At 40.0% G+C, this 19763-nt stretch overlaps 1 protein-coding gene and 1 long non-coding RNA gene across 3 annotated transcripts; one reads left to right on the top strand and one right to left on the bottom strand.

The window, feature by feature from the left end:
* The first annotated feature begins 3459 nt into the window (after positions 1-3459).
* On the top strand, positions 3460-6256 carry LOC103711043 (GDP-L-galactose phosphorylase 1-like). The gene is made up of 6 exons (XM_008797016.6): positions 3460-3984; positions 4129-4244; positions 4365-4667; positions 4760-4945; positions 5095-5355; positions 5721-6256. Exons 1-6 carry the CDS (start codon positions 3873-3875, stop codon positions 6051-6053), a joined length of 1311 nt encoding a protein of 436 aa, XP_008795238.2. The 5' UTR covers positions 3460-3872; the 3' UTR covers positions 6054-6256.
* A 3105-nt stretch (positions 6257-9361) lies between these two features.
* Positions 9362-10839, bottom strand: LOC120112141 (uncharacterized). 2 transcript variants are annotated; one of them, XR_015972734.2, is made up of 4 exons: positions 10689-10839; positions 9888-9950; positions 9622-9775; positions 9362-9540 (listed from the first exon to the last, which is right to left on the bottom strand). It is a non-coding gene; the product is annotated as an uncharacterized LOC120112141 (long non-coding RNA). The 2 variants fall into 2 exon arrangements; XR_015972733.2 differs by having other exon boundaries at positions 9362-9775.
* Between the last annotated feature and the right edge of the window lie 8924 nt (positions 10840-19763).

Here is a 19763-nt window from a genome sequence, read left to right on the forward strand (position 1 = left end):
AATTATTGGGGACTATCAAATTGGCCGGTTAGCCGCAGGTCCTTTGACTAGTGTGGCGTGGGCATGTGGTTGTGTCTTCACCACGAGCAGCTTAGATCCTGGAATCTTGTTCAGAATATTATCTCAGACATATGAAAAAATAAAAACGAGGGATTACAATTAGCTCGACTCTTCAGTTTCCAATAAATTATTCAAATACTTTCCTCCGGAAAAAATAGAAAAATGGTATCGCAAGATCTGTTTAACGTGCAACAGAAGGTTGTAGGTGAGGATGTTCTTGACACAGCTTTTCTTTTCTCTTCTTTGGCCAGGACTTTTATTTCCTGAAAGCATTTTAATAGAGTTTCTTCCTCTTATCCAGGGCTGGTCGAATTAACAATCTTTCAGCCATAGATGTCTCCATTATTTTTTGCCTATACAAGAATCTAGATGGTATGAGTTGGACAAGTTTGGTATCCGCATTCACTCTGACCAGGCTTAGAGAGGATGTTCTTTTCCCTTTTTGACGTATCTCTTTTTAGTTATGACCTTTCAAGTTCTCGTGGAGCAAGTAATTTAGTCCCACATGAAAACCAAGAAAGAAAAAAAAAAAGGTTATTGTCATCATGCTGTCGTAAATGCACCCGCAAGTAGCCCTACCTCGACTGTAAAATCCACTTGAAGTCATGGATCTGGCTGCTTAAGGACCATGAGAAAGGGCAGCTCAACTTACGGTCCTGAAATTCCCATGATTCATATCCCTCTATCTCTCTCTTATGGTTGTCAGCTGGCCTTGTCAAGAATATTAAGGAAGTCTGATCAATTGGAACATTTTGGACAGGGACCTCAAACCAGAGGAGACCAAATGCTAGCAGGAACCAATGACCAAGTCATGAATCCATGGTCTTCTGAATGCAACCCACCGCCAAAACCAATCGGTTCACCTCGAAGAACTTTTCTGCACCACTCATGCTTGTTGAGGTCTACCACAGCCATTTATTAGGCACTTCGACTAACAATTCCATGTCCACACCAGCCAAAACTATAGAGTCTTGATCATAAAGCGAAAATAGAGTTTTTTTTTTTTTTTATATATAGCATGGATGGGATTGTTATTCTTGCAATATTCCCTGTTTTTGTTTTGGTCATGACATGGGGGTATTTTGATATTGTTTGCTGCGACTGAGCAACAGTTCTCTCAAGAATTGTAGACAGAATTTGGTCTCATGGAGCCAGTATGGACAAGAAATAAAGCCTATCTCATCCATTTCATGAAGGATAGTTGCATCCAAATGGGCAGGACATATAATATTCTTGTTTTGGATTGAGAATATTTATCATGTGAGGCAGACATTGTTGATTTGTTGTATCACATCTATCCCTCATTCCTGGAACCCCTTGGTCACGCTGTAAATAATAATAATAATAATATTATTATTATTATAGTTCTTGATTTCATCATGCATCCGACTTATCTGCATTTGTTTAATGCTGCTTTTCTATATAATTTTTCACACTCCATCCCTGGGTCCTGTTTATTTTATACCATTTGATCTGAATTTTCTCTTGCTTAGTCCCTAGAGTGAAGTAGATTCAAGAACAGCTAAATGTGATTAAAATCCTTCAAGATCTTACCCAAGCGGTATCAATTATGAAAGGACACCATTGGATTCCTGGGGAGGATTGTACGGACTTCTGAAAAAACAAAACAAAAAAAAGAAAAGAAGAAATGGAGGCAGAGAAAAATCTAAAGGTGCTCAAGGACCACGGGATATACAAACAAAAGACGTGAGTGGGGAGGAAGCCGCCACGTTTACCGTCCTCAGACGCACTCGCACCTCATTGGATCCCCAGCGTCCACATGCTACTGTTCCTAAAATATATTTTTTTCCCAAAGATTTGGTTGGGATCTCTCAAAGGTAGAAACCTGTCTCTTTTTTTCTTTTTAAACGTCCAGTGATGTCACCATGTTGTATAAAATAAGCTCATGTCTTTGGATGAACTTCCCAAGATAGCCTTGAGTGTGACAAAATTTGAAAATGGTAATCTTTGGGTTATGTTGTACCAAGAGGCTAAGAGTGCTTGAATATACTGGTGAGATAAACGTAGCGAAAATGAAACAACTAAATTTTAGATTAATTCCATCTTTTGGCCTGTGGGTTCCATAGATAGTTGGACACTCTCTCGAAATTCAACACTAACATAGTATGAATAAATATTTCTCTTGTTTATCATTTGTTTTTTCATTGCTTGAGGAACAACTTATTTTCAAACTTTCTTGTAATTTTTAGAGATTACTATATCTTGACCTCCTAACTTCTTTCCTTAGAAATAATTGACAATTAGTCCTTTAAATAAGAAAGACATCATATATGAAAGAAAAAATTTGATAATTGAAACAGATGAAAAGTGAATTGAAATCAAGAACCATTTTTGGTATATATGTAGCAAAAAAAAAATAGTTTTTTTTCTGGAGATAAAAAAATAGTTTAAGATGAGTATTACAGAAAACTGCCCATCAGTTCAGTTCGATTGGATTTGATTCATAAATAAATATAGTCATAAACTTGAAAAAGTCTATTTACCCAACTTTGTTGGGCTTTTTTTTTTTTTGTTGTCTAAACCAAGCAAAAAAAAAAATCTCCCTTTTCAAATATTATAAAATATTTTTCAAATTATATAAAAGCAAAAGAGCATGTTTCTTACCTATTTGTTTTGTGTCAAGATAAGTCCATTAATTAGAAGAGAGAGACCAAATAATAATTTAATAATAAAATTAAGTATTAAAATAGATAATTTCATTTAAATATCAACGAACCAAATTGAGTATATAAAGTAATTTGGATTTAATTATTTGATTGCAACAAAATAGAGTCAATATGCATAGCAAACCTAGCATAAATCCATTAAACATAGCTTTTCATTATTTCAATGATGATCGAACATTTTTTTTCATTTAAGATAATATTTGGATGTTTTAAAAAAATTCAAATTTTTAATATTTTGAGTTGAAATCTTGCAACAATAATTTATATTTTAAAAGAAAAATAATTTAAAAGACCATAGAGAGAGAAAGAGAGCAAAATCATCAGCGTTAAAAAATTAAAATACTACTCAAATTTGAATGTTGAAGCTGATGATTTGAAAAATCTTATAAAAAAAATTCTTGTATTATGGAATATTTAACTAGCTAAAGTCATGACTCATAGTTCCACAGAATACTAATTGCCACCAAATACTAAATTCTTATAGTACATTCATTTTATCAGTATTTACTAATAATATATTCAATGGCATTCTTTTTTTTTTCAATGGCATTCTTGGAAACAAAGAAAAGGTATTGGGTTGGTAATTTCATAGCATGTTATACTTTGTCCTGCATACAACAATAATTAAAATATTATTGAAAAGGGCAATTTGGGCCCACCAGAGTCCAACAAATCCAAGCCCAAACCAACCTCCCTCTCTTCTCTATAAAACGAACGCAAGACCCCCTTCCCTCTCTCACTTCCAAGCAAGAGACGGGCGGCGAGGAAGCGAGCGCGAAGCAACGAGAGCTCGATCGAATCGAAGGGATTCCGAGTTGGGCCACCACGGCTAGCCTTGGAGCCGGCCGGTGGGCAACCCACCGCCGCCTCATCCCCCGCCACCATCACCCTCGAGTGGAGCACCGCCGGGCTGCCGGCGTGGCCCTACGCCTCCTCTTAGACAAGAAGAGCAGCCCCGCCCTACACGGAGGCCGCGGAGCCCTCCCCTCCGCCGGCGGAAGCCCCTCCGACCTCCTCTTCCTTGCAGGCGGCGGTCATCTAGCTGCCCCGCTCCTCCTTCCCTTCTCGTAATCGACCAACTATTCCCCTTCTCTGCTTTCTTATCTACGTGCTCTATAAGGCTATATGGAGATGCTGACCATCAAGAGGGTCCCCACCGTGCTCTCCAACTACCAGGAGGACGCCGCCGAGCCCCGTGGCTGCGGCCGGAACTGCCTCGGCAAGTGCTGCTTGCCCGGTAAAGACCCCTAAACCATCATCTTGATCTAATCAGCGAAGTCCTTTCAGCAAAATCCATTTTTTACTGAAATTTTGAGATTTCTTTATGGCGATTTTATTGATGCTATATGTGTTTGGTTTCGTTCCCTGGGATCATCGGCAGTCTCGAAACTTCCCCTTTATGTCTTCAAGAGCGCGGCGGAGCTGCCGGATTCTCCATCGGGCGCCGCCGAGGAGCCGCTGGCCGACTTCTTCCTCAACTCCCTTTTGCTTGGACAGGTATTCTTATATATGAATACCCTCAAAATCTGATCTTTTTGTTGTTTTTGATCTTTGTGATGTGTTACGGTGATGTGATTATTTTTGATTTGTCGATTTTTTTTGGGGGGCGGTTTGTAGTGGGAGGATCGAATGAGCAAGGGGTTGTTCCGGTATGATGTGACGACCTGCGAGACCAAGGTGATCCCTGGGGAGCAGGGGTTCATTGCCCAGCTGAACGAGGGCCGCCACCTCAAGAAACGCCCCACCGAGTTCCGTATCGACCGTGTCCTCCAGCCATTTGATCCCGCCAAGTTTAACTTCACCAAGGTTGGCCAGGAGGAGGTGCTGTTCCGCTTCGAGGCCGGGGGAGGCAACAAGGCTCACTTCTTTGAGAGTGCCCCTGTTGATGGAGCCACCTCTCCCACCGTCGTCGCGATCAATGTAACATGCCATCGTTTGATGTATTCGTGTTAGTATGGATTTTCATGCATCCAGTTTTACGACAGATTGTTTGATGTGTCTAATGGTTACAGGTGAGCCCCATCGAGTATGGTCATGTGCTGCTGATTCCTCGTTTGCTCGATTGCTTGCCTCAGAGGATCGATGCCGAGAGCTTCTTGCTTGCCTTTCACATGGCAGCAGAAGCAGGGAACCCTTACTTCAGGCTGGGATACAATAGTTTGGGTGCCTTTGCCACCATTAATCACCTGCATTTCCAGGTTACTGCTCCAGCTTTATGTGTTCTTTTCTTATTGTTTGACTGCTTATGCTCGCTGTTTTATTTGAATTGCATCCCACTTTGTGATAATGAAGTCAGAAAAAAAGTTTATGTTGGTAGAGGAATGATTTTTCGATTGTATGGCGACAGGCTTATTACTTGTCGCTGCCCTTCCCGGTGGAGAAGGCCCCAACGGAAAAGATACCAATGGCTAAGGGCCCGGCCAATAGTGGTCTGAAGGTCTCACTGTTGATGAATTATCCTGTGAGAGGCCTGGTTTATGAGGGTGGCAACACCTTGAAGGACCTAGCTGATGTGGTAGCCAACTCCTGCATTTGTCTTCAAGAAAACAACATCCCATTTAATGTGCTTATTTCTGACTCAGGCAGGAGGATCTTCCTCTTCCCACAGGTAAATGTCACCCTGCTGTTCATATCCACCTCTGTCATGATTTTATGATCCTTCCATGCTGGCCATGTTTCTGAAATTTCTTGCTCAGTTGTGGATCAATAGGCATAAGCAACAAACAAGAGTATGCAATTTTTATCTTGCGAAAGTAGATTACGTCAGGTTAAATGATTTGATTAGTTGGTATTTACATAATTATAATATATAATTTGTGAAAGTATGCTATTTTTAAATTTTTTGTGGATATAATCATAAGATAACTTACCAAGAATGCCTGAACCTATTTACATAATTGTAAATATGTAATGATGTAATACATACAAGCCTTGCTGATTGCTGGTCTTCTTTCGTGTGCGCAAATGGTGCAGTGCTACGCTGAAAAACAAGCTCTCGGTGAGGTGAGCCAGGAAATTCTGGATACTCAAGTGAACCCTGCTGTATGGGAGATCAGTGGGCATATCGTGCTGAAGCGGAAAAAAGATTATGAAGAGGCGTCAGAGGACTACGCTTGGAGTCTCTTGGCTGAGGTCTCCCTCTCTGAAGAGAGGTTTCAAGAAGTGAAAGCTTATATCTTTGAAGCCATAGGATTGGTGGAGGCTGAAGTGGAAGATGCGGACGTAAACGAGAATAAAAGAACCTCACATCAGTCCACCCCTGTGGACACTACCCATTTCCCAGAAGGGTGTCTGGTTCAACAATGAAGGATGAGCCTTTTCATTGCATCGGTTACTGCTGTTTGCTTTTGCTTGTTTCTGAACCAAATAAGGGCAGTTAATATACTGTTGCTTGCAGCAACACTGCCTGAACTTATTTTTCTTTAGTGTGTTCTCTGTGGTTGGCTGGCTTGTGTACCAACTGTTAGAATGTCGAGCAGATGCTGAATCTATTGCTTGTTTTCGACCCATATCTAGTTCTATGTACATTTCTGTTCTTGTTGATGTTTCTAATGGATCCATGAACTTAAATGAGCAGCAGGAAACAACTAGTAAGAGCACTGTGAAAATGAGTGCCAAGATAATTTGACCTAATTAGAAAAAGCTAGTGATTACAACCAACAGCTTTTAGTGAAGTTTTGTTCTTTTCCACCTGTGCTTCAATGCTGGATGAATGGAGGATGACGGGCTGCATTGGAGAAGTAAGGGAGTTCTCTTTTTCTCCATTCTGAAATCAGTATGGTTTTGTGTCACTTGTATAACGTCAGATGAAGAAATATGCCAATTCTACTTATGTATGTGCTTTTTTTCTTCTACTGGTTCTGATCAATGTTTATCCATCAGCAGTTGAACTCAATTGAACTGCTGCTATTCAGAATCCTGCACCTATAAGAAGTGTTCTTATAGTTCCAGCAGTTCACAGGCAGCTTAAACTCTATATACTCAAAAGTGCTGCTTCCAATAGGTGATCTTCTTGCACACTTTCAGCTTGTTTGCAACAATTCTTATGAAATATTTTTCAGTGAAGGTACTTGATCTACTGGAATTATAGACAAAGGTCCTTGATAAATGTGGCACTAATGGTGGGGGCACCAATGATGAGGTCATAGACATAGAGAAGGTAGTGGCTGTAAGAGTTGGAGGCTGCAGGATAAGGTGAAGAACCACAAGAATGCAAACGGGAAAGCAGCTGCTCGATTAAAGGAATGAAGGAGGTGAAGAAGAACGGCTAAGCGTGGATTGGATGGACCACTGCCACTGATAGCGGATGAAATGGCTCTTGCTCCTCGTTCAATGCGGCCACATATGGGCAACGTGTAGCTTCCAAAGCCTGGCCCAAATCAACATCAAAATTAGGGCCATGATCTGGGCCCATTAGCAGGGCTGTGATTAGCACTGCATGCATGCATGCATGCATACATACATACACACTAGAAGATATCGATAAAGGCCAATGCGCCCTTAAAACAAATGATGAGTACTCTAGAGTTTTCTATTCGTGGATATACAGAAGTATAGATATTTTTCTATGATCAAAGGATCTTTCTAATGAAGTTGCTATTGGTAAAGTTTTTGGCTGTTGTACCAAATGATCTGCAATCAAATCTTGCTTTCACCTGGATTTGGAGAATTGCAGTTATTGGGAAGAAGGCTATCCCTATTAAATAGCCCATTACTTGTGGGGCCTTTTATATACATATACATATGCATATATTCCTATGGGATTTTTATGTGCATATACATATATATAGATATTTGATGTATATATGTATTTGTATATACATATGTATGTATGTACGTATATATGTATGCATACTCTGAAGAGGAGAGAGTAGCGGCTCTTCTCGAATTCAAAATTAATAATAGAGTATCTAAATCGAAGATCTACTTGATTGGTCATTATCTATACCATTAAAAATATCTCGAAATTAAAAATCATATATTTTGACCATTATGTATTATATGGCATAAAAGTAGACAGTTTCTATTATGCCAACATACTAAAATGCATAATAATTTCAATTGAGAATTCACCTTATTGATTATAATCTATACACGCTGAAACATATGGATTTTGATATTTAGTTCATAATAGAACGTGAGCTTATATCATTTTGCCCTTTCGTATCCACACGATGCATATATTAAAAACTAGTAAAACATGTAATTTTTGACTTCTAGGTTTTTTGGTGACCATAATATAAATCTTCAATTTTGATGCTTCATTATTGATGTTAAAATCGAGCGAGTAAATCGTTCTCTTAGAGCAAAACCCATCTTTATCTACATATATGCGCGCATAGACACACTGTTTTATCTTCTTTCATAATTCAGAAAAACTCAAGTTTGCTCCCCTTATTTAAAGATGATCAATAATAGCCTACACTTCTTGAAAATAAAACTTCCAACTTTAATAGTACAACACAATGGTCAAAAAAAAAAAAAAAAAAGCTTCTTCTTTGAACTACATCATAATTTTATAACTTTATGAGCTCAACTTTCAAATGCATTCAGTGTCCAATCAATAATGAGGGAAGCCTTGATAGGAATTGTGATGACCCGTGCAAGCATGTGTTTAATTTCACGTCGGTTATTCGCTGAATAGATATAGAATATTTATATAGGATTAAATAATCTAAATAATATCTTCTGGCTAGCTTTTTTGGATAAGATTTTAGGTTGTTATAAACAATATCAGAGTGGATCCAGCCTATAACTTATGTACACTAGAAAACCATACAACACAAGTATATTTGAGCTGACTACGAGTTAATCATGGTATTTGTGATTGGATTTGGATTCTCAGCCTAACGAGAATGCCAAAGCTTAAACAAGAGGAGAATGTGATGATCTATGCAAGCATGTATTGAGTCCCATATCGGTTATTTACTAAGTAGATCTTTGGTACTTAGATAGAATCAGAAAATCCAAATAATATCTTTTAACTAGTTTTTCTGAATAAGATCCTAAGTTGTTACTGAAACTTTAATATCTGCTAGTTTCTTCCCCTCCTGTAGCAATGCAACCGTGCCCTGTGAGGGACAAAATGCCAAGGGAGGTGCTTCATATTGCAGCAGCTTCATTCATGTCAAGGGTGAGGTTCCTCCTAACTTCCATTGGCTTTGACCTATCAAAGAGGCTTAAAAGAGGAAGAATTTCTAGTAGCGGGCGCATAAAATCACTATCTTTTCAGCCTTAGTTTGGATCGTAATCCTTGCATTAATATAAGCATCAAAGTTCTGTAATGTGGCATTAACTCTCCAGCCTTCGAAATTTCTAATGCATAAAATAGAGGCCTTCGGTCCTTCCTCTCTAATTTTCTAATGCATTTGACTTCTGAAGTTTTCAAGAATCCCAAGGAGCACAGACAGACCGACCTCTCACTGACTCCTCCAAAGCGAGCAGGTCAGATTAAAGGTGGTAATCCAAGCACTGACTTAATAGATTTTATCAATATCTTTGGGACTTCACAATTGAAGTGATATGAATTCGCAAGTCAAACCAAATGAGAATAAACCTCTGATCCAAACAAATTAAACTGCCAAAAATTCTAGGTCCTTATTCAGCACCATAGCTGGGAAAACATATAGTAGACATCATTAGAAATTCTTTTAACAACATCCCGTACAGAAGCTTCTTAGGTTTGTACAAGTGACAAAACTAAAAGAAAATAAGATCAAATAGTCCGAGTAGTTCTTCAAGAGCCCCATATGGAGGATAGCTACATAAGCTATTCCACCACCACTCAACATGCCTGCTTTATATAAAAATTTAAATTTTCAAAAAAAAAACTTAGAAAAATAAGAAATTAAGGAGATCAAAGGAAAATTTGGACCAATCATATGCGCAAAGACTAGCTAAAAAGGGGAGGAAACTGTTTCTCTCTTTAGCAAGGGGAGGTTTAGATGCTCCATTTCTGCGCAATCCAACATTTCAGCATCAGCATCCAAATCCTTGTTGTCCCTTATGCTGAGCACTGGCTTCAGACCCTGAAAAAGCAATACTTGATCATGATTCATTACCTAAACAACCTTCTTTGGAGTTTTAACTAGGCAAAATTTTCATATAATCTTAACCAAAGATGACAAATATGACTCTCACATCTGTGAATATTTTAAGAGCCTCTTCTATGGTTTTGGTGCTTAGCACACATAATGCTTCCTCCTGAAATAACAAAGGAAAAGAAGAAAAAAGAAGAGCTAATTACTTCAGTGCATCTAACTGTACTCATGCTAGGTATAGCTAACAAAATAAAGTGAGCAATCTATTGAGAGACCACATAGAAGTCATTAGTAAGAACCATGCATCCCCAATTTTCTTCTTTCTGAAGAAGAATCATCACAATATATATGACTAAGAAATTAACATAATAAGCCATCAAGAGGTCACTGGTAAAGAAAGCAAAAATAAAAACCAAAAAACATTGTTCTTTTGTTTTCAAAAAAATAAAATAAAAAAGAGAGAGCAAATCCACCTCGTTTCATTCACCAAAGATGAAAGAAACAAGCCCCCTAGGAGATACTAAGTACAACAAGATCCAGTTCTCCACCCTGTCAACATCCAACTACAAGAGAATAAGAAAAAATAGCAAGAAAGAAATAAACCAAGGTTCCAATTAATCTTTATCTGCAGCTAACACCATACTTACATATGCATCTATCTACCAAAAATATTACATATATAACTAATATCACAACATAGGCAATCTAAATAGGGACTGTACAGAGATCATCAGTAACAATGAAGTGGGAGAATTCCAAATACCAAATTCTAACTCAAGGATCCAACCAAAACCATATATAAGGATACAAGGAAGCTTAACCATATATCTAACAAAATAAAATGGGCAAACAACTTAAGAGTAATCTTTTTAGTTGTAACAAAGAAGAATGAAATGGCTACCCTTGCATATTGGAACTGATCAAGCCTGAGAGTGCGAGGCTCATCCTCTATTGAAGACTTCCTCTCTATGTTGAGACGTGGAGATGTCTTCTTCATGCTGTTACCTTCTCTCTTCTCTTTATCTGCTTAGAAAGAAGAAGAGAGAAGAATGCAGAGGATGGGAGATCCTTATATAGAGGAGTTGGGCGCTTTTTGACGGACGCGTGTCGGTTTACTACGAAAGGAGGATCATACACGTGTAGAGAAGATACTGGTCTCTGCACACGTGGCAGTGGATGGTGTTATGGGGGAAGACAATGACATACTCCATCTTATTTCAATCAGGCTATCAACAAAATTTTGAGACGAAACTGCTATAAAATTCTCTTTTTTTTAATGAAAAAACTACTATAAATTTCATCAAGGCAAAGGTGACAGGCACAAAGGCTCCAACTCATGCTGTTATAATATGATTAAGATATAATGATATGCTATGGCACCAAAAGTTGTAGAGCTGGTCGTTTTTCATATTGAGTCATTGAAGCAACGCGTCGGAAGGTCCAGGCATGCCATCAGAAGACATCTGGAAGACTCTTTTTTTTCTTTCCTCAAAAAATGGAATTCAGTTAAGCATAGTCTTGTCCGAAGCAGTGACTAGGTTGGGGATGACAATGAGAATATTTTCAAAAAAGGTTGAACCTTCGGTGGAGAGCAAGTGTTTAAAGAAATTTCATACCGTATGTTGTGTTTCTGAATAGAATCTTTTTCATTAATTAGGCAAGGTTTCAAGTTCATCCCTATGCAACTATGACTTTTGTCGGTAAATATAATATGTATCTTATTTTTATAACATTTTTATAATATGTATCTTAGTTTTTTATTTACCTAGTGGGTATATATTGGCGCAACGTTGCTTGCATAGTTTTTGAGCAAATATATAGAAGTACTTCTACATTGTACCTGACAAAAAAAAATTTTATAACACGTAGCAGAACTGTTAAGTGCGTCTTAAATTCTTTGATCCATCCCACATTACGATTTGGTTCAATATATTTGGAAATTTTTGTGAGGTCTGTAAATCCCATTTTGATAAAAAAAATTTCTCCTCGTTCTAGATAGGTAGGTGAAATGGGGTGCATTAGAGGTTACGATTTGTTGAGAGGCCGCTCTGCTCCTCTAATCTATCATTTTTGATTGTAGTAAGATCTCTGCGGTGCTCCAAGATTTGTGGTATCTATTTATCTTATGTTTTTTTTTTTCTCTATCTTCTCAAATCTTTTTATTTTTCTTCATTTTAAGAACTAGGTATATTACTTTATTTAGATCTGTTTCAACAAGATCTAATCTTGAACTCCGAAGTTATCGTGTCATTGCGAAGTCAAAAAGAGATGGCTCGAAGCTTTTATTATTTGTAGGCCGTCGGTGGCGGTGGATTCGGAGGTTTGGAGGCGTTAAATTCGCATATTTATACCGGAAGCTATTGCGTGCGGTTCTCCACCTCCAATGGAACTTACCGTTGCCAACTTTCCACTTCTTCTACTTTAATTATTCACTGATCCATCAAACTAACGTAAGCATGCACAACCAGACATAATAGATGACCCGTGGGTAATCATTTATGCCAAAGGATGTGCGATCAGAGGGCCAGCAATATATCTACTCAAGACATTCATGGCCCGTTTGATTCATAAAAAAAAAATATTTTTAAAAAATATTTTTTAAAAATATTATGTCGAAAAAAATAATTTTAGTTTTTTTGATTGATCATAAAAAAGTGGTACATTTTTTTTTGATGAAAAAATAGGTGGAGGGAGGGACGAACCCACCTGCGTAGCAGCCTCCACTGGGCCCCCTTTCACTAGGGAATGTTCGATGGACGTCGCAAGTTTCCGCGTGCCTTTTCCGACCTGTGGGTTGCCCCACTTGTGAGTACGTCACCCCAGCGCCACCTAGGTACCGGCGGACCAGATGGCGATTCCACCGGACAAACCAGGCAGGGGATATTTGGTCCCCACATTTAATCGACTCCCACGCATTTCGAACCTGGGTCACTTCCGTTGAATCTTAGCCCTGTTCCAACCGTGCTAGCATCTTGGTGGCAAAAAAAAAAAAATGGTACATTACAAAGTGGCTTATGCTTGTTTGAACATTTACTTTTCTGAAAAAGTTGTATGAAATATCTATTATATTATTAATAAAAAGGAAGATATTATCCATAAATTTTAATAGTTTAAAGGTACTTTTGATAAAAAAAATTCTACTTTTTAATCCATAAAATAGCTTTTTTATATTTTCTTTGGCTTATTTTTACGAGAATGTTATTTTTTATTTTTTAAAAAAATTTAACCAAACCAAAAAACTATTTTTTGTTGATTTTTTTTAATTTTCCTTTTCCCGAAACTATTTGAGTCCCCAAGGATTTGTGATTGCTTCTTTTCCTTTCCAAAAGTTGCGGTCGAATGCCTCTTTTACCTTGAAATGAATTCCTTAGGCTCCAAGGAGTCAGGCAAAACACTTTAAATCATTGTGTTTGATATGCATAATTGTGATTAGATTCGACGCAAGAATTGACTATACTAAGAGAGATGATACCGACATAGGAAGGCTTTGTGTAACAAAAATAAAACTTTGTCCGGTTCCCTGGGAAGGCTTTCGTTACCTGCACGGTGTAATGATGTCCAGGTAACTTATGAGCCCAAGTTGTACAAGAAACGTATCAACTCCCACGAATTGCATCCGGGTCGGCAACTTTGATATAGTCTTCGATTCTTCTAATGGGCCATAATTACTACGGTCGTGCATATTAATGATGAGGACCCATTTTTTCTGTGCTATTAATTGTGCTATTAATTGTTACTGGAAACTGGATGCGGGGTGACCGCGGAACAAGAAGGAGGAGCCGACACGGGATGCGGCGGCGAGCAACTTTCTCCGAGGGACTTGCAAGAAGACGGTGGCCGGGGGTTCCGGCGCCGGTCCTTCGATGATTAAGTCCGAAAGATTTTTTTCGTGAAGCAAGCAGAGAGATTACCTAAAAGAAAAGATCTCTCTTGAGAAGGAAGAAGTCCCCCTTTTTATAAGAGAGATGTATGGGTTACCTATTACTGGACGTGACTGTGCGAATTAATGAGTTACCATAGTGATTAGACTTGATCGTGTGAATTAATGAGTTACCGTAGACGGCCCGAGATTTTGGGCTAACTGGCGGTCCGTTGAGATTGTGCACATTTAATCGTTGGCAGTCGTTGAGACGGAGATCGCGGGATTGGACCCCGGATGAGAAGGAGGGGGACTTGATTTTCGGTGGAGTGGAGGGGTTTGCTTCTTCCTTTAACTGGATTTTCTTTGGGTTTGAGGTCGATCAGGCTCAACCTAGCTGAGATTAAGGCTGCAAGCTCTGGGGCCGGACGCCTTGGGGTCGGGCACCTTGAGGGTTGCTGTCATCGCGCTCGCGATCAAGGGCCGGCGATATATCCACGTGCTTTGAGCAATCCACTTTTTCTCCAACACAAATATTTGTACTTGTTTTTACTATTCTGCCCAAGTCTGATGGGAGAAGAGCTGGACCTGAAATTCTTGTTTCGCCAATTCAAAACTGGGCGATTTTTTTTGCTAATAAATCCATATTCAAAACTATTCTATTTAGAAGCTTTTACTTTATCAAAGCTCCAGAATTCTAATCCAATAGATTCGATTTTATACATACAAAAAATAATAATAAAAAATTAAATTCTTTTCATCTCACGTACTGTTTTGAATGGCGGTGCGAAATGAGAAATTCTTTTTTCATCTCTAACTCTTCCATTTCAGTCGTTATCTTTCTTCTTGTTGCTTTGAAAGTAGCTACTTCAGCTTCAGTCGTACTAATTTTCGATATTTTTGTTTATTTCTCATCAAATTTGTATCTTTCATGCGAAAGAAAGATTCATCTGGAGTTCCGAGCACTTTGAGATCTGTTCGGTGGGTGATCCAACGGTGTTCCGCGCACATAGGGCTGAATTATCAGTTGTTTGCAATTCTTCTCTGAATTATCTGCTGGAACTGCTTGGAGAATCCTACTGTTCAGTTCCTGTTGGTCAGACAGCAGCAAACATAGGAGGAAAGCCATTGATAGAACAGATCTCTAAACTAGTTAAAAATATCAATTGGTTGCTAGAGATACTTGCAGGCAAGCAGATCGCAGAAGACTTCTTGGAGCAGTGGGCGTACCAGAAGGAATTGATTAGGATGCAGAAGAGGGTGTCACGCCCCGAGCCCGAGGCGCGGCAGACGCCGCACGCCCGCACGGCGGGCCGCACAGGCGTGCAAGGCATCGGATCATATCAAAGCAAATACAAATGTTCAAAACTGACATAATTATTTAGATTTATTTAAGGATAATCACAGATGTTTAAAATTGACATAAATAATTAAAGTTATTCAAAAGCAGTCTTACAAAATTTCAAAATAACATTTGCTAACATAACTAATCTAACTAAAATGCCAATAATCGAAGAAATCATCGGAAAATCTAACGCACTCCCCAATCCCATGCGATCAAGCTTCTGGATCTGAAAAACAGAGAAAATAAAATAATGAGCTACACTAGCCTAGTAAGCAACAAAATACCCCAAAGTAGGGTCAGAGCATATCAGATTAAAATACAGGATAATGTCTGGAATAAATCATAAATATCATTGTTTTGCTGTTTTCAAAACTTATTATCATTTTTCCGAAAACTCTGATACCAGAATCTCAACATGATAGGCTACGGCCACTAACCCAGTGGCATGGGTTGCACAGAGTGCCAGAAACCACTATTGTTAGTCACCGATGGCAACGGTGTCCAGAAACCACTATTTTAATCACCGATGGCATGGTGTCGAAACCGGTTCCTCACAGATTACAAGTCGACAGGTCCAACGTATAATCCCCATTGGCGAGGCCAGAACAGAACATAACAGATCATAGCCACGCTGAGAATGTATATATATAAAAATAGATTTCATAAACTGTACAGTCATATTTCACGGATTTTAAAGTATATAACATGATTTTCAAATAAAATTTAACATGCTTGACTCATTTTACTGAATACAAAACATATGTCAGTTTATCAAATAATTTGGAAATCACACTTGAAGTATTAAGTTACTTACCTCTTCTCGCTTAATTTCTACTTCAGGTAGGCGGATCAGGTTCCCCTGTTTAAATTTAATTAATCCCTTATTAATTTCAGAGCTAAGCAAAATCCAAAAATAATACTACTGGGCACAACACAACAAGGCCCAGAGTTGGTCCATAGCGGGCATGGCCCGATAGGGCCTATATCGGACATGGCCCAATGGGCCCGCATAGACTTGGCCTAATAAGGCCCCCAAAGTTGGTTTCTAATGGATTATTTATGCAATAAAAATTCGTTTCAGGGACCAATATCTAATTGCATAGCACCGTTCCGTAATAAAACTGGGGTAAAGGGACCAAACAAATATAGTTGAGGACCTTTATGTAATAAATACTTCTTCTAGGGATCAAACACAAATTACAGAAGACCCTTTTATGAAATAACATATTGTCAAGGGCTTAACTGCAAAATTTCATTTATTGGCCAAATGGGTTCGGATTTTGGATTTTGGGTTCTGGTTTTGGGTTCGAGTTCGGGTTCGGATTCGGATTCAGGTTAAAGCTGGGCCCAAGTTGGGCCCACCGTGAACTGGGCCCAAGTTGGGCCCACTGTGAAATGGGCCCAATCTTGGCCCAGTTCGGCCCACAACGGGCCTTCTTCCTTCCCAATCTCCCCACGGATAGGGGAGATGGAAAAATAAGGGAGGAAGGGGGGCCGGCCTAGTTGGCCGGACAGTGGCCCGGCCGGCAGCTCGCGGGGAAAGCGACCGTCGGTAGGGCGGTCGTGGCCGGCGGCAGAGTGCCACAGCGGCTCGGCCGTGAAGGGAGGATCCGAGGATGACCTCGGTTTAGGGCTTAAATAGAAAAAAAAATAATCATGAAATACGGGGCAAGAGAAGGCTTACCGACGGTCGACGGAGGCGGCGGGAGGAAGATCTCGGCCGCTGCTGTTCGATCCGGCGGTCAAGCGGCGGCGGCGCTCGAAACGGAGAGGATGGATCTCGGAACAGGGGATGGTCGCGAGGGGGATCCGGACGGCGCTCGGTCGGAAAGGGGACGCCGGTCACTCGGGAGGCAAGAACAAAAGAAGAAGAGGGAGGAGAGGGAGGAGAGGAAGGTGGTCCTAGGGGAAGGAACGAAGGAGTTTTGTAGCCCCTTCATAATGGCTCTCCGCCGCGAAAATCGTGGCGGTCGAGCGTAGTCCACGGCCGGATTGGCCGCGGATCGGCTGGAGGGGAGGTGCCGCGGGATGTCCGCAGCGGCCTCGCCCCGATCGCTCCCGAAGGAGCCGGAGAGGATCGCATTTGCGATCCTCTGTTCTGCCCCTTCTAAAGAAGGAAGACGGGGCCGAAGTCGGCTGGGGCTGCCGACTTCAGCCCGTATCTCACAGGAGGCAACACCAATGACAAGGTATGAGCTGAGCCAGATCTCAGCAAGTGTGTTCATAGCACTAGGGAGAGGGAAGCTGCAGTGCTGTGGAGACAAGAGGTTCAGTGTCATTCAGGCATGGTTTCGTCCACCATTGATGGATTTTGGTTGGTTGCAGTGGTGTTCAAATGGACAAGACATGAGGATCTTAGAAGAATTAATGCCATGGTTAGGCTTCTCTCCTCATCCTGGGCCTCGCACTCAACCAGCAGCAGAGCCTATTGTGGACTGGTTTCAGGTATTCAGTAGGCCGGACAGAGTGTCCAGTTCTAAGCTGAAGCATGAAGCTGGCTTCATTGATTCAATCTTAAATTTATTGCTATATGTATGTAGTGTGATGAAAGGTCAGGGAACAGGATGGTCGATGCAATTGGCATTATCTTCCTTTGATCACAGAAGGTCTTGTGATTTGCTCACCACACAGAGATAGATCTCGACAATGCTGCAAGTTCTTTATTGTTGCAAAGCACAGCAATACCAGGTATTGCGGGGACGGCGGTTTGGTCGGAGCCTCGCGTAACAGCATAGCCCACATTAAGCTAGCAGAGAAAGAGGACCGCGTTCCTGCCGAGGTATTGTCCGCTTTGAGAGTCGAGTGTACCCGGAGCCCTCCTCACGATTTTGCCATTCAAAAGACGCCTCGAGAGAAAAGGGCTTTGCCCCCCAATTAAGGCACAGAACCTTTCCGCTACTAGCCGATGTGGAACTATATTTATGCCCTTCCCACAACATAACCTCCCTAGCGGGAAGGTCCTGTGCCGGTTTTACCCGTGACAGCCCACCAGGCCCAGGAAGAGTTTCTATGTGCGGGAGGCCCTCCTTCTAGCGCCATCTGTTGTGGGGACGGCGCTTTGGCCGGAGCCTCGCACAACAGCATAGCCCACATTAAGCTAGCAGAAAAAGAGGACCGCATTCCTCCCGAGGTATTGTCCGCTTTGGGGTCGAGCGTACCCGGAGCCCTCCTCACGATTTTGCCCTTCAAAAGGTGCTTCGAGAGGAAATGGCTTTGCCCCTCAATTAAGGCACAGAACCTTTCCGCTACTAGCCGATGTGGGACTATATTCAAGCCCTTTCCACAACACCACGCATTCAGAAAATCTACTTCCAAATGTCTTACTAAAGATTCCCAACATGTAGATTTCTATCTCTGGGGAGGGATTGAATTAAAAGGGAAAAAAAAACACAGAAAGATATCTCTATGGTCTTCTGGTTAAGTGGATGGAAGCTCTTTGAAGGATTAGGTGTTTGAATGTTGAATTCTCTTTTCTAGTCATGGGTTAGGAGTCCTCCAATTCTATTTATTCATGAGAGATGGCCATTTCTGGAATCGAATTTAGGAATACTAAGCCATCGGAGCATGAGCTAGCTAAATTCAAATAGAATCTTTAATATACAAAGTAGCTATTGCCCAATTTGTCAAAACTGGCATTAAAATTACCTTCCAAAGTTTTGGGCAGCGAGGCAATCAATCATACGTTTATTGATTCAAGCTATGAAGGATATGAATACTTTAAAAAAAAAAAAGTGATAAAATTGATCGTGGAAGAATCTTCGACAAAAACCTACCTTCCAAAGTTTTGGGCAGCGCGGCAATCAATCATATATTTATTGATTCAAGCTATGAAGGAGATGAATGCTTCAAAAAAAAAAAAAAGAAGTGATAAAATTGATCGTGGAAGAATCTTCGACAAAAACCTACATCCAATAATGGTTCCATGCACGTTTACTTCAGGCTAAGATCTTCTTTCGTGGCATTAAAGGATTATGGGACACGAAAATTGTGCATCGCATGTAAATCACATATTTCCATGCTTATAAAATATAAGCTCGAAAAGCTTTTTATTTGATTGCCTACCCCCCTAGCAATCTTTCCTATAACCAAAAAAAAATTCTTTACTACTTAAAGCTACTACATAATGCATACGTGTGAAAGCTTATGAATATCCGTTACGATGCACCATTTTACATACTAATATATATATATATGCCATGCTCGATCGTCTATATGTGAGGCTTTGCAACTCTTTGAGACACGGTAACTCATAGGCATAATCAGCGCATCTATTAGCATGATTTCCCCTTTCGATTTGGATTATTACCGATCACCGCCCCGATCCTTAAACCCTAATCCTTGCTCAATATCTTGGTCCATGCCGCACATAAGAACTGATGCATTAATACACATATTACCAAATGCCATGTGCAAGTCAAGCTATTCATCAGGTGCATATATATATATATATATATATATATATATATATATATATATATATATATATATATATATATATATATATATATATATATATATATATATATATATTGCTCCATAACATTTTTTTTATATAATTAAAATAGGGCCCAACTTTATCATCAAGAAAAAAGCTTCATTGCAATGTGTTAGGGGGAGATTGGTTGGGCCCCAAAGCTGTACTCTAAAATCTAAAATAAATCCAGGAGAATCTACGCTCGCGACAATGCCATGAGTCCGTCCTTCTAGAAGCAAAGCCCGGTGGTTGCCGCTCTCTCCTAATCCATCACCTCTTAATGCCGTCGTCCGTCCGA

The sequence above is a fragment of the Phoenix dactylifera genome, chromosome 13 (assembly GCF_051530095.1).
Source record: "Phoenix dactylifera cultivar Ajwa chromosome 13, Ajwa_hap1_PhDact_Kaust_v1.1, whole genome shotgun sequence".
Classification (NCBI taxonomy): domain Eukaryota; kingdom Viridiplantae; phylum Streptophyta; class Magnoliopsida; order Arecales; family Arecaceae; genus Phoenix; species Phoenix dactylifera.

Bases quoted from the DNA above. Each gene is read 5' to 3' on its own strand.
- LOC103711043 (XM_008797016.6), top strand. From the start codon at position 3,873: ATGGAGATGCTGACCATCAAGAGGGTCCCCACCGTGCTCTCCAACTAC. The intron at 3,985-4,128 runs GTAAAGACCCCT...GATCATCGGCAG, and splicing joins CGGCAAGTGCTGCTTGCCCG to TCTCGAAACTTCCCCTTTAT. The intron at 4,245-4,364 runs GTATTCTTATAT...GGCGGTTTGTAG, and splicing joins ACTCCCTTTTGCTTGGACAG to TGGGAGGATCGAATGAGCAA.